The sequence below is a fragment of the Vulpes lagopus genome, chromosome 16 (assembly GCF_018345385.1).
Source record: "Vulpes lagopus strain Blue_001 chromosome 16, ASM1834538v1, whole genome shotgun sequence".
Taxonomy (NCBI): domain Eukaryota; kingdom Metazoa; phylum Chordata; class Mammalia; order Carnivora; family Canidae; genus Vulpes; species Vulpes lagopus.
The window spans coordinates 58,817,490-58,829,429 of NC_054839.1; the positions used below are offsets into that span (position 1 = coordinate 58,817,490).

At 38.6% G+C, this 11,940-nt stretch overlaps 1 protein-coding gene across 5 annotated transcripts in view; it reads left to right on the plus strand.

Moving 5' to 3' along the window:
* The window catches only part of CYSLTR2 (cysteinyl leukotriene receptor 2), a 29,698-nt gene extending 18,400 nt beyond the window's left edge, over window positions 1–11,298 (plus strand). For 3 of the 5 annotated variants that reach the window (XM_041731351.1, XM_041731354.1, XM_041731353.1), the window contains 2 exons: window positions 4,483–4,554; window positions 7,709–11,298. In XM_041731351.1, the coding sequence (XP_041587285.1) occupies window positions 7,758–8,747 (990 nt within the window). In that variant the 5' untranslated portion in view covers window positions 4,483–4,554; window positions 7,709–7,757 and the 3' untranslated portion in view covers window positions 8,748–11,298. The remainder of the gene's footprint in view (window positions 1–4,482; window positions 4,555–7,708) is intronic. The other 2 variants (XM_041731352.1, XM_041731355.1) reach the window with 1 other exon arrangement.
* Window positions 11,299–11,940: the final 642 nt, after the last annotated feature.

An 11,940-nucleotide genomic window follows, 5' to 3' on the forward strand; every position in this document is an offset into this window, starting at 1 on the left:
AAAGCAGGCTGGAAGGTTGTGGAAGAAAATAAGGTAATGATTTTTATCCAGGTTGGATAGAAATCTCTGTTCCCACTCCCAAAGTGTTAGGTTTTGCTGATAAGGTTGTAAGGACTTCAACAGAAGCATTCTGTTGACATGGGGCAACGTACAATTTTTATAAGACTGAAATTGGAGTTAATTATGTGAGGGAAACTTAAATATCAGAAGGGATATATAGGAGAAAATTTACATCTTAAAGTGATTTTTTATTTATTTGTTTTTTGGTGTGCTTGTTCTTAGCTACTGAATTGTGTCAGTGAGCAGTTAAATTCAGGAAAGTAGCTATGATCTAAGAAAAAAACAACCCAGAGGGGAGCCTGGGTGGCTCAGTCAGTTAAGTATCTGACTTGATCTCAGCTCAGATCTTGGTCTCAGTGTTGTGAGTTCTAGCCCCACACTGGGCTCCATGCTGGGTGTGGAGCCTACTTAAAAAAAAAAAAAAAAAAAGGAAGAAAAAGAAAAGAAAAGAAAAGAAAGAAAAGAAAAAAACAACATAGAGAATTTTGTTTTCTCTTAAGTGGCAGAGACGGTAATGGGTCACAGGATGAAGATAAGAGAGATCATATCAGCTAATAGGGTAAAATTACGGTAATGAACAAAATGAGTAGTAAAGGGAAAGAAGAAAGTGCTAAAGAATCAGAAAACTAATTTTGTTCTGGCTTGTGTGAAAGCTGTCTGCTTCGGGAGTCAATAATCTCGCCTTCTGTAAATCCACAGCTTCTGGAGAATTTCTAAAAATCTTCAGTTTGAAGTCTTTCAAGAAATGGGCTTCCAGTAGCTGTGAGGGAGTTCATGTATCTTTTTTTGTTGGGAGACATGAGTCCAAAAATTAAAGTATTGGAGTGTTCATGCACTGTCAGTTGTTAAAGACAGCAATAAGGTCCTCTCCGCCTAGGGTCAAGAGATGTTTTTTCCTGACGTCTTTTCCAGAAGACCACACAAAGTCTGCTTTGGAGAATATTTTGGAAATACGACTTTCCTGTAGTCATCACATTAGATCACAATAAGATAGGATCAGGGATTGGAAGTAATTCCCAAACGCACAAGGCAGCTTGTTACGTACTCAGGAGGAGATGATTTGTGGGTTCTAGGGGGGGAGATTGATCTCATTGCCTGAAATCAAGGCCAATGGAAATACTTCAATCCTTAGAAGTTTGAGGGTGTTAGGGTTCCATTAGTTCTTGTTACTTTCCCTGTTGTTTGTGGATAAGGACAGTGATGTTTCTAAATAAAAGGTAAAGCTTTACAGTTCTTTGATGACCGAATCAGTGAAAGGTGTGTCTCTTACAGAAGAGAAAAGTGGGGATTTCCAAATTAAGCAATTCTTTTTCCCCTGCCGTATGGCCAGGGCTCTGTAGCAAAGAAAAGCCTTAAAACACTCCGAGTAGAAACAATGACCAGAACACATTCATAGACCTGGAGATCTTCAAAGGAGCCTTGGGGTTGTGGTTGTCCATGTTCTGCCCTTACAGACTGCTAGAATCGTGCTGATGGCAGGTAGGGCAAGCGTGGGAACAGCCTTAGCAATACCTTCAAATGACCCTTCCAGTGTTGTTTTAATACCATTGCCAGTTTATCTCTGCTACTGTAGGTAGTGTCATGAAGGAGCCTGGCTAAACTCTACTTTTATTACGGCCGTTTCTTTGGGTAACAGCAAAATGTCTCAAGGTTCTTTGATTCATTATTTACTTTATAGAGAGTCTTACAGTGTCAGGCTATCTCTATTTCTAAGGTGTTTTGAATTCAGGGATGAATCCAAAATCATATTCCACGCACAAATATTTGTTCTTTCATCCTTTTGTCAGCAAGTCCGGGGAAAGGCAATTAACTTTGTCGTCTGAATTAATTTTATTTATTTATATAGAGTAAAGCTTATATTTCAAGGGTAAATTCAAGTCAGCGATAGCATAGTCTGCTTGGCGATTTTAGGTTTTTCTAAGTATGAACCAACCAATCAAGAGAATTAAATCAGGGATATCCAAAGGAGAATCTAGAAGGCCCATGCAAGGTATGGACACCTCCATCACTAAGATAACCAATCATGGCCTTCTTTTTCTTTTTCTCTTTCTTTCTTTCTTTCTTTCTTTCTTTCTTTCTTTCTTTCTTTCTTTCTCTTTCTTTCTTTCTTTCTTTCTTTCTTTCTTTCTTTCTTTCTTTCTTTCTTTTTTTTTTGACAGATGAGGAAAGGAGGGTAGCTTGGTTTAATGTTACAGCAACGGATGTTTTAAGGGAAACCAACAAAATTGTATAGGAGCTTATGTGATTGGCGGAAAAGTCCCAAGTCATTTCTATCAATAGGAAAGTCTGCACAATAGGAAAGCTATTTATTTTAAGCAGTCCCTCCACCCAACGTGGGGCTTGAACTCAGGAGTTCAGGGGTCCCATGCCCCACCTACTGAGCCAGCCAGGTGCCCCTAACAGGGAGACTATTTAGTGGAGAACATAGAACCACGTTGACTAAGTTGACTTAAGGCTTCTGTCAGCCTTGCTCGGAGCTGTTACCGCTCTACACAAGACGGTTATACTGTGGCTACCGGGTCTACTGAAAGAGTGAAATCAGAAGTTGGTCTCTGATGATTCCCATGTAACTGAGTCAGAAAGTCTAGTGCTTGTTCAGTTGTTATGACCACACCAGAGAAAGGGTTTGTAAACCTAGAACCCTGCGGGAAAGAAATCTTTTTATTCCTATCAGTTACAGGAATCTTTGCATTTAAACATGAACATGCTTCTTTTAAACCTAAAAAGTATGGAATCCTTGAAAGATATTTATATTAGCACATTTTACCTAAGTATAATCAACTTTGGGGGACTCATTTATCAGCTTTTTTACTACTTGTTCGGTAAACAAAAACACCCTCATACTGGTTTTAGATTCATTAAAATTCAAAGGATTTTTCGAAATCTAATTATTCCCATTTTTCCTTCCTTTCGTAGGATGAAGGAACAAAGCTTGTGTTACCCCTTGGCCATTGTAGTAAAACCCCAAGATGGTTTAGGCACAAAAGATGTATTGATAACCTTATATTTAATTTGGGGACCTGAATTTGGGGAGGAAAGAATCAGGAATAGTTGTTTAAGGAGACAAGATATAACTCATAAGTATCTAGAATCAAGAAATAATTATAGGCAACATTGTAAAAGCACTCAGCAATTAACAAAGGTTATTAGAAACTTTATTTTGAATGCAAGGAAGCTTTTTAAAAAGGATTTAAAAGTATGTCAAAAGCACTGAAATTAAACAGAATATGCTTTTTTTTAATTTATTTTTTATTGGTGTTCAATTTGAACAGAGTATTCTATTGACAAAACGATATCTTTACTCCTGAGTAAAAAATAACCTAATTATTTTATGTTAAAAAGACTCTAATTCTAATTTTACTCTTTTTGTACATTATCCATGTTTAATAATCTATAGTAAAAGATTTATTAATATGCCCTAATACATATGCATTTAGACATTCACTAATATATAAATAAACTAAAAAGTAATGAATTTAAAGTACTGAACTATAGTTTTAAAATTAAATCTATTAAATAAAACAATGTGTGTATTAAATTATTCTCTGAATAAACAGTGAGAAAATCATGTTCATTATCTTGTATGCATATTTGTATTTCTCTGTATTAACTGTCTATATTAATTATCATCTTTGACCAAACTAATCGCCTTTTTATCAAGCATAAGAACAGTTAGAGGGGAGAAAATAAAGAAGAATTTAGATATTTATCTGTCTACTAGTATTTGTCATACACTGTAAATCATTTTAAAGTATAATTAAAAAGTATACTTCAAAAGCATATTTTATTCATCTATTACCCTTGTAAAAAATAAAGTAAAAAATTGTATTTATTCAATTCCTTATATTGAATAACCACTGTTTTGTATCTCTTCCTTATTCAGAAATCATTTAAGCATCCAAAGATTATTAACTATTTGTCTAAGGTCTTTAAGTTAGTTAAGAATTAGGAAATTTAAATTTTAGTTAAAACATTAAATTCTTATGATTTGTCCCAAGTAAGAATGTCATAAAATTAAACTTTTAAAAAGGCATTCATTGTTATCACTCATTTTAGTTAAATGCAATTTTATATGTATATTTTAAAACCTTAAACAAGTTATGGAGTAGTGGAATATTGTTTAATTTGTAAACATCCCCCCCCAAAAAATATTTGTAAAACCCATGCAGGAAATTCAGTTTAATCAAATGAAATTTAACCCCTGCCTTGTTCATACCAAAATATTATGCTGACATTAAATTTATTAAATTATTAATTTATTAAATTAATTTTTTGGAGACTCTGAATCATGCCAAAAATGGTATCTTCTTTTAACTTGAAAACAATGCCCTTTCTTTTTTCTTACAACTGTAATAATAAAAGCTATTACGTAAATCCACAAAATGAAATACATCTTAATAACTCTGTCTTCCTTTATTTCAGACATTTGCCTGTTTATCTGGACTGTAGATTCCTAGAATGTGCACATAAAAAGTGAAGGACTCTTTTGAGCAGGTAATCATTCATTTTCCAAGAGAGGGAAAAAGAAAGAGAGATTGAGAGAAGAAAAAAAAGAAGGAGGAGACTGCTTTAGATGAATATGACTTCAACACTAAGAAAGGACAATTATATTCCCTCCGAAAAGAAAAGGAAGAAAAATATTTATATCTAGAAAAACATTGTGAACATGTACCTGAAAAACATTTATATCTAGAAAAACAGATTTTGAATATATACCTGAAAAGGATTGACCTTAAAATTGGTTTAAGGCCTTGTCAATTTTGTCAATACCCGATAAAAGAGCTAGCACTTTTTAATCCCCAAAGGATGGAAGGAAAGGAGGGGGTATCACCAACATTCAACAAAAAGAATATTTTATACAATGTCCTCTGCCTCTCAAGCCAACAACCTTGTTCATGTCACAAGTTCCCCAAAGTGGCCACTGCAATTCCACATGGTCCCTGGTGAAATTGTGCCAGTGGCATGGGCGCTCTACAGTGAGGAAAGCTGAAAGACACCTCGTGGCCCTGGGAGAGGCACAGTTCGAAGTTGGATGGACCCCACGAGCGCTGGGGTGCTGTAAGGCCGGAGCTTGTTTGTCCTTCCATCTCTGAAATTTGGGCAAAGGTCACCTGCCTCAAATTAGGTCTGGAAAAACTAAACAAAGCAGACCTCGGGATCACAAAGATATGACAGAGGAAGTCATTCCAATATTTGGAATGATGACTTTACACAAAGTTTATCCAGAGTTTGTCTCAAGAATGCCAGTACCTCCGAACACTCAGTCCCCGGGCGGTTGGAGGACGGACTTACCGGCCTCCCCTTGTCTTTTCCTTACGGACTTTTCCTCCTAAAGAAAAACAACACTCAAGACGATAGGTGATAGAATGGGTGTTAGAAGGGTAGGAAGCAACGGTTACTATTTACCAGATTTACAAGTCTGACGGGTAACTAGAATGTCTTGATGTTGTCACTATTTTTTATTTTAGCCATTCTAGTAGGCGTGTAAATCTATCCCACTTAGTTATAGTTTGCATTTCCTTAGTGGCTGGTGCTATTGAACTATTTTGTATGTGCTTGTGCTTGTATTTTACCCACACGCCTGAAATATCTCTTCGTGTCTTTTGCCTGTTTTCTAATTGGATTGTTTGGTTTTGTTTGGTTGGGTTTTATTTATTTATTTTTACTGCTGAGTTTCGAGAGTTCTTTATGTATTCTAGACACTAGTCCTTTGTCAAATCTGTGGTTTGCAAATACTTTCTCCTAGCCCATATTTTGTCTTCTCAACCTCCCAACAGAACCTCTTGCAGAGGAAAAAGTTGTTTTATCTTGATGAAGTCCAATTTATCAATTTTTCATTTCATGGATCACGTTTTTGATGTCAAGTCCAAGAACTCTCTGCCTAGTCTTAAATCCCAGAGACTTTCTCCTGGGTTTTTATTTTCCTAAAAACGTTATAGTTTTACATTTAGTCTATGATCCATTTTAGTTAATTTTTGTGAAAGGTAAGTCAGTTGGTCCCATTGGTTGATGTTGTACTTGAGTTTATCCAATTCTCGTGGAGTTTTTGTCTATTTGTTCTATCAGTTATTGAGACAGGATTTTGAAATTACCAACTGTAACCATGGACTTGTATATTTCTCCTCCTGATTCTATCAGTTTTTCCTTCATATAGTTTGCAACTCTGTTGTTTGGTGCATTTAGAACTGGTGTGTCTTTTTGATAGATAGACTCTTTTATCATTATATAATGTCCCTCTCTCATATTGCTCTTTGTTCTGAAGTTTACTTTATCTGATATTGAGAGCTACTCCTGATTTTCTTTGATTTACATTTCCACGACATAAATATTTTTCATCCTCTTGCTTTCAACCTGCCAGTACTGTTATTTGAAGTGAATTTCTTATATACAGCATATTTTATATATGTATATTACAGTCTGCCAATCTGTATTTTAACTGGTATATTTAGACTATTTATATTTAATGTAATTATTGGTTTGTTAGGGATAAGCCTGCCATTTGATTGTATTTTTCTGCTTGTATTGTCTATTTTCTTTTTCTTATCTTTCTGTTGGTTATTCAACCACTTTTCAGAATTCCATTTTGATTTGGCTCTAGTGTTTTTGAGCATATCTCTTTGTATAGCTTTTTAATGGTTGCTCCAGGTGTTACATTACACATACATCATTTACCACAGTCTATTGGCATCATCATTTTACCAACTCAAGTGAATTTGTGGAAACCTTACCTCCTTTGTGTCCCTTTACCCTCCCCCATTTACAATAAAATTATCTTTAAAAATTCCCCTGCATCATATCGAATCACATCAGACAAAGTGAGAGTTTTTGTTTCAATCATCAAATGTAACTTAGACTCAAAAAGAGAAGACAATCCTATTGTACTTAACCCATATTTTTGCTTTTCATTTTCTGCCTCTTTTCTAATGTTCCTAGGGTCCTTCTTTTATTGATTCCTTTCTGTTTAGAGGACTTCTTTTAGCCATTCATTTAGGGTAGGTCTGCAGACAATAAATTCTCTTAGTTCTCCATCATCTGAGAACGTCTTGACTTCTCCTTCATATTTGAAAAGTATTTTTGCTAGATATAGAAATTTGGGTTGGTAGACATTTGTTTTAGCCCTTAAAAATGTTGTGCTTTTGTCTTCTTCCAAATATTCTGATAAGACATCTGTTGTCGGGATCCCTGGGTGGCGCAGCGGTTTGGCGCCTGCCTTTGGCCCAGGGCGCGATCCTGGAGACCCGGGATCGAATCTCATATCAGGCTCCTGGTGCATGGAGCCTGCTTCTCCCTCCGCCTATGTCTCTGCCTCTCTCTCTCTCTGTGACTATCATAAATAAATAAAAAAAAAAATTAAAAAAAAAAAAAAACATCTGTTGTCTGGTAGGTGTAGACTGTAGTATTAACACTAGCACTGGACCAAATGTCTCCCAAGTTTGAGGCTTCGGTTTCAATGAATTTAATCAATGTTTATTTTGCATTCTAGAAATTTATCATGAAATATAATGGAGGATATAGTAAAAACTTTGCTAATATTTTTGGACTCAAGTTGCAAAGATAAGCCAGTATTTCTCCCTGTTTCCTTAAAACCTGGAAAGATGTAAGTAGTGAGCGAGGAGTAACTTTTTGTGTCTGTTTCTTTTTAATCCAGCATAGAGAAGAAACTTCTGTCCTTGCCTCCCTTCACCTCCACGCCAGAAATGGAACCCAATGGCACCTTTGGCAGTAGCAACAGCAATGGGAGCTGTACAATTGAAAACTTCAAAAAGGATTTTTACCCCATTGTGTACCTGGTAATATTTGTCTGGGGAACCTTGGGAAATGGCTTTTCCATATATGTTTTCCTGCAATCTTATAAGAAGTCCACTTCTGTGAATGTTTTCATGCTAAACCTGGCCATTTCAGATTTCTTGTTCACAAGTACACTACCCTTCAGAGCTGACTATTACATCAGAGGCTCCAATTGGATATTTGGGGACCTGGCCTGCAGGATTATGTCTTATTCTATGTATGTCAACATGTACAGCAGCATTTATTTCCTGACTGTACTGAGCATCGTGCGTTTCCTGGCAACTGTTCACCCCTTCCGGCTTCTCCATGTCACCAGCATCAAGAGTGCCTGGATTCTGTGTGGGATCATATGGATCCTTATCATGGCTTCCTCAGTAATACTTCTGAACAATGGCTCTGAGCAGAAGGGCGATGCCGTATTATGCTTAGAGCTGAATATCAATAAAATTGTTAAACTGAAGACCATGAACTACATTGCCTTGGTGATCGGCTTCCTGCTGCCATTCTGCATGCTCAGCATTTGTTACCTGCTGATCATTCGAGCCCTGTTAAAAGTAGAGGTCCCAGAATCAGGGCTGCGGGTTTCTCACAAGAAGGCACTTATCACCGTCATCATTGCCTTGATCATCTTCCTCTTGTGTTTCCTGCCCTATCACATACTGAGAACTCTCCACCTGATGGAGTGGAAAGTGAATACATGCAAAGAGGACCTGCATAAAGCTGTAGTCGTCACACTGGCCTTGGCAGCAGCCAATACCTGCCTCAATCCTTTGCTCTATTACTTTGCTGGGGAAAATTTTAAGGACAGACTGAGGTTGATACTCAGAAAAGGGCAGGCACAGAAGACAAAGTACAGCCTTCCTGTCTGCATGTGGTTGAAAAGGGAAACACAAATTTAAGGGGTTGCCAGGTGGAGCCTGTTTCTTGCATCCTTGTGCCCACCTTCATTCATCACATAGTCTCCAAATGACCATGGATTTAACCGTTTCCAACAAAAGGTCCACTCCTAACATTTAACTGACCATGACTTTTGTTGATAAGTCCTACTTCAAACATTGCATTAGATGTGTTTTCAGTGATTGACTCGAAATGAGAAATATAGCAGACAAAATCTCTACTAGTCTTGCAACCTCACATGTCAGACCGGGAAAAGATGCTCAGCACATTGTGTGCTTCTTTTCATCAGTTTCTGCACCAGATCTTGGTCCCACCAGGTATTCTAAATTAACTTTAAGATAACCTCAACTTCCCCAGCTTCTCCAGCTCCTCTTCTAACTGGCTAAGATGCATAGCCAGTTAACAAAGCTAATGGAGGTTCGAGTAGAACAGAAAAAGCATCCTAAGAATTCACTGAAAAGACTTTGTGAGGAAGGCTGCCCTTTGTCAAAGCAGAGTCAAGGTCCCAAACAAGAACAGTGAGAGAAAAGTGGAGAGAAGGACTGGGGCAAGACAGAGCTGGTAAAAAGTAGGGAGAAAGAGAAATTTCATGTTGCACTGGGAGCGATGCTCTAGCACACTGCAGGCAAGAAGATTCTCTTTGCCTCTCTCTTGCTGGGGGCTAGAAGGAATAGGAAGAGTGGGAGGAAGAACCAGGGCCTTGTCTAGAGAGTGGAGGGATTATGTGTCAAATGGTAGAAAGGAGAGGGTCAATTTTACTCTTGTGATTTGGGTTGGGACTGACTTCACTGAAGGTCCCAGTCCTGCATGTTAATCTATTGGGATGGGAGCCAGAACAGAGGAGGTTGCTTGCTCTAAGCATTTGGTTGGGCACTGAGAGAGAGGGTGGGGTAGAGGATAAGCTGCAAAGGTGGTTGTGCCCCTGCAATTCTACTAATATTTTGGTGGCACATGAATAGGGTGGCTTTCCTTTCGAGGGAGTATAGAAAAGAACTGGATAGTGGGAAGGGGTCCTTTCCATCCACTGAAACAGAGCTAGGGAGACTGCCAACTACTACCTCCCTGGCCACTGTACCACCAACAATTGCATGGCCTCTCCATGATGGGCAGACTGTGCCAGACACTTCATATTCAGTAACTCCATTTAACCCTTACACCGAAGCCTTGTGTTTCTACTTTATAGATGAAGAAACCGAAGCTTGGAGAAATTAAGAAACTTGTTCAAGTTCACACAGGTGGTAGGAGTTTAAAAGATATCTGTGGAGAAGTGTTAGCTGGGTGCTGACTCCACTGGTCCCCCTGCAAACCTTCTGGGAGATTGGCTGAAACTCTGAATAAAAGTTCCCTTTCCCCATCAGGCACCTTCCCCTCCTCATTTTCTCTCTGGAGTCATAGACCTCAGGCAGAGTGGGGTGTGGGAGGGAGGTGGTGTTCTCAAGCTAGGGAGAAAGGGAACATCTTTGTAGTAAACAAGAGCCCCAGGATGCTTCCCTTACTCAGATGTCAGAATGCTGTCAGACTCATATCTTGTCAAAACAGGAGCCTGCAGGGTCCTCCTGTGGGGAAACAACCCAATCCAAGGGAATGACTAACAGATACAGACTGTTGAGGATTTCCCAACACAAAAGCTGGCACCTGCCCTATTATCTACCTGGCAGGGAAGTCCATACCGCAACCAATCCCTTCTATTCAGAGAGCATCTAGTCAGCCTGTTAGAGCCTCACTCTTAATTGTGCACAATGACCACTCCACTTTGGGGGCAGTGGAGGGTGGGGTGGGGTGGACAAAGGCCACAACATGAAAATACCTACAAATAAATGACAGGGTTGATAGAGACAGGAAGAAAGGTGTCAACGCTTTTATTACCTTTGCACTTTTTATTGGAAACCAACTGGAGGATGTGCTCCTCCAAAAAAGTGATTAAGCCAAGATAGAGAAAAACACGACATCTAGGAAACAAGGAATCCAACACAGGAGAAAAGTGAACAACATAGGATGTTGGTGGTAGCAGAAAAACAAGAAACTAATTGATTTGCCACACTGGAGGGATTTATATGTTTTTTTGAAGCACTTGGGATTAACTAGTGAAAATACATAGAAAAATAAACAAAGGAAAAGAGACAGCGTTCATTGAATGCTCATAAAAAGAAACTATTGTTTAAGAACAAAAATGTAATCATAGTACACTACATGGCTCACCTGTGAATAATGTGGAATAACGTAAAAACAAAATACTGTGATATAATTTCTATTAGGAAATGAGAGGATATGTATGTGGGGGAGGGGTGTAAGTCATCTAGGTCTCCATCTTCCATCACAGAAAATGCGTAACAACTAAAGCTAGAGAATGACAAAAGCTATATCAAAATGTTGTTGAGCAACAGGAGCTACCATCCAGAAGACACAGTGAAAAGGATGGACAGGGATGGCCTCTGGAAAGTTTGGGGTGGGACAATAAGATGGAGATTTCTCTTCTCCTTTTAAGGACTTTTTAGCCATCTAATTTGTAAATATGTATTGCTGAAATAAAAATTAGGTTTAAATTAAATTTTAAAAATGGCATCAATTCTGTGGGTTTTGTTTGTTTGTTTGTTTGTTTTAAGAAACGAGACAGAAAAGAAAGGCCACCATTAATGGGCACTGAACATTGGCAGGAGAAATGAAAGCAGGAAATGGCTAGACTTTGGGCCGCTGAGGGAGGCCCACCCAGTCCTGCCGTGGGAGGGGAGGTCCTCTTGGGATGTTGGGAGTCACTTCCTGGGATCAGAGATGATTTAGTATATCAGGATATATTTTAGTCACGAGCAGCAGAAAACCCAACTCGGCTTAAACAATCATTATCTCACATAACTGTAACATCCAGAGAGAAGTAAGGCCCCATTCAGCTGGGGCTCCTGTGAGTCTTCTCCAGGTATTGGCTGGTCTGATGGCTGAATCCCCGCATGGGAGCAAGCCGATTGCAAGCAGCCTGAGGCTACATGCTTCCTTCCTTACACCCAGGAGAAGAAACAGGGTATCTCCTCAAAGCATCTAACGAAGGTCATTGGGCTGCCTTTTGGCTAGATCTACTCAGATTACACACCGGCTCCTAAACTAGACCAAGTAAGGGATTACTTCGATGGAGCAAGGATGGTCAGAATCTACACCTGCAGTAGGGTTAAACCTATTGACGTCTCAGCTGGGAGAAGTATGAAA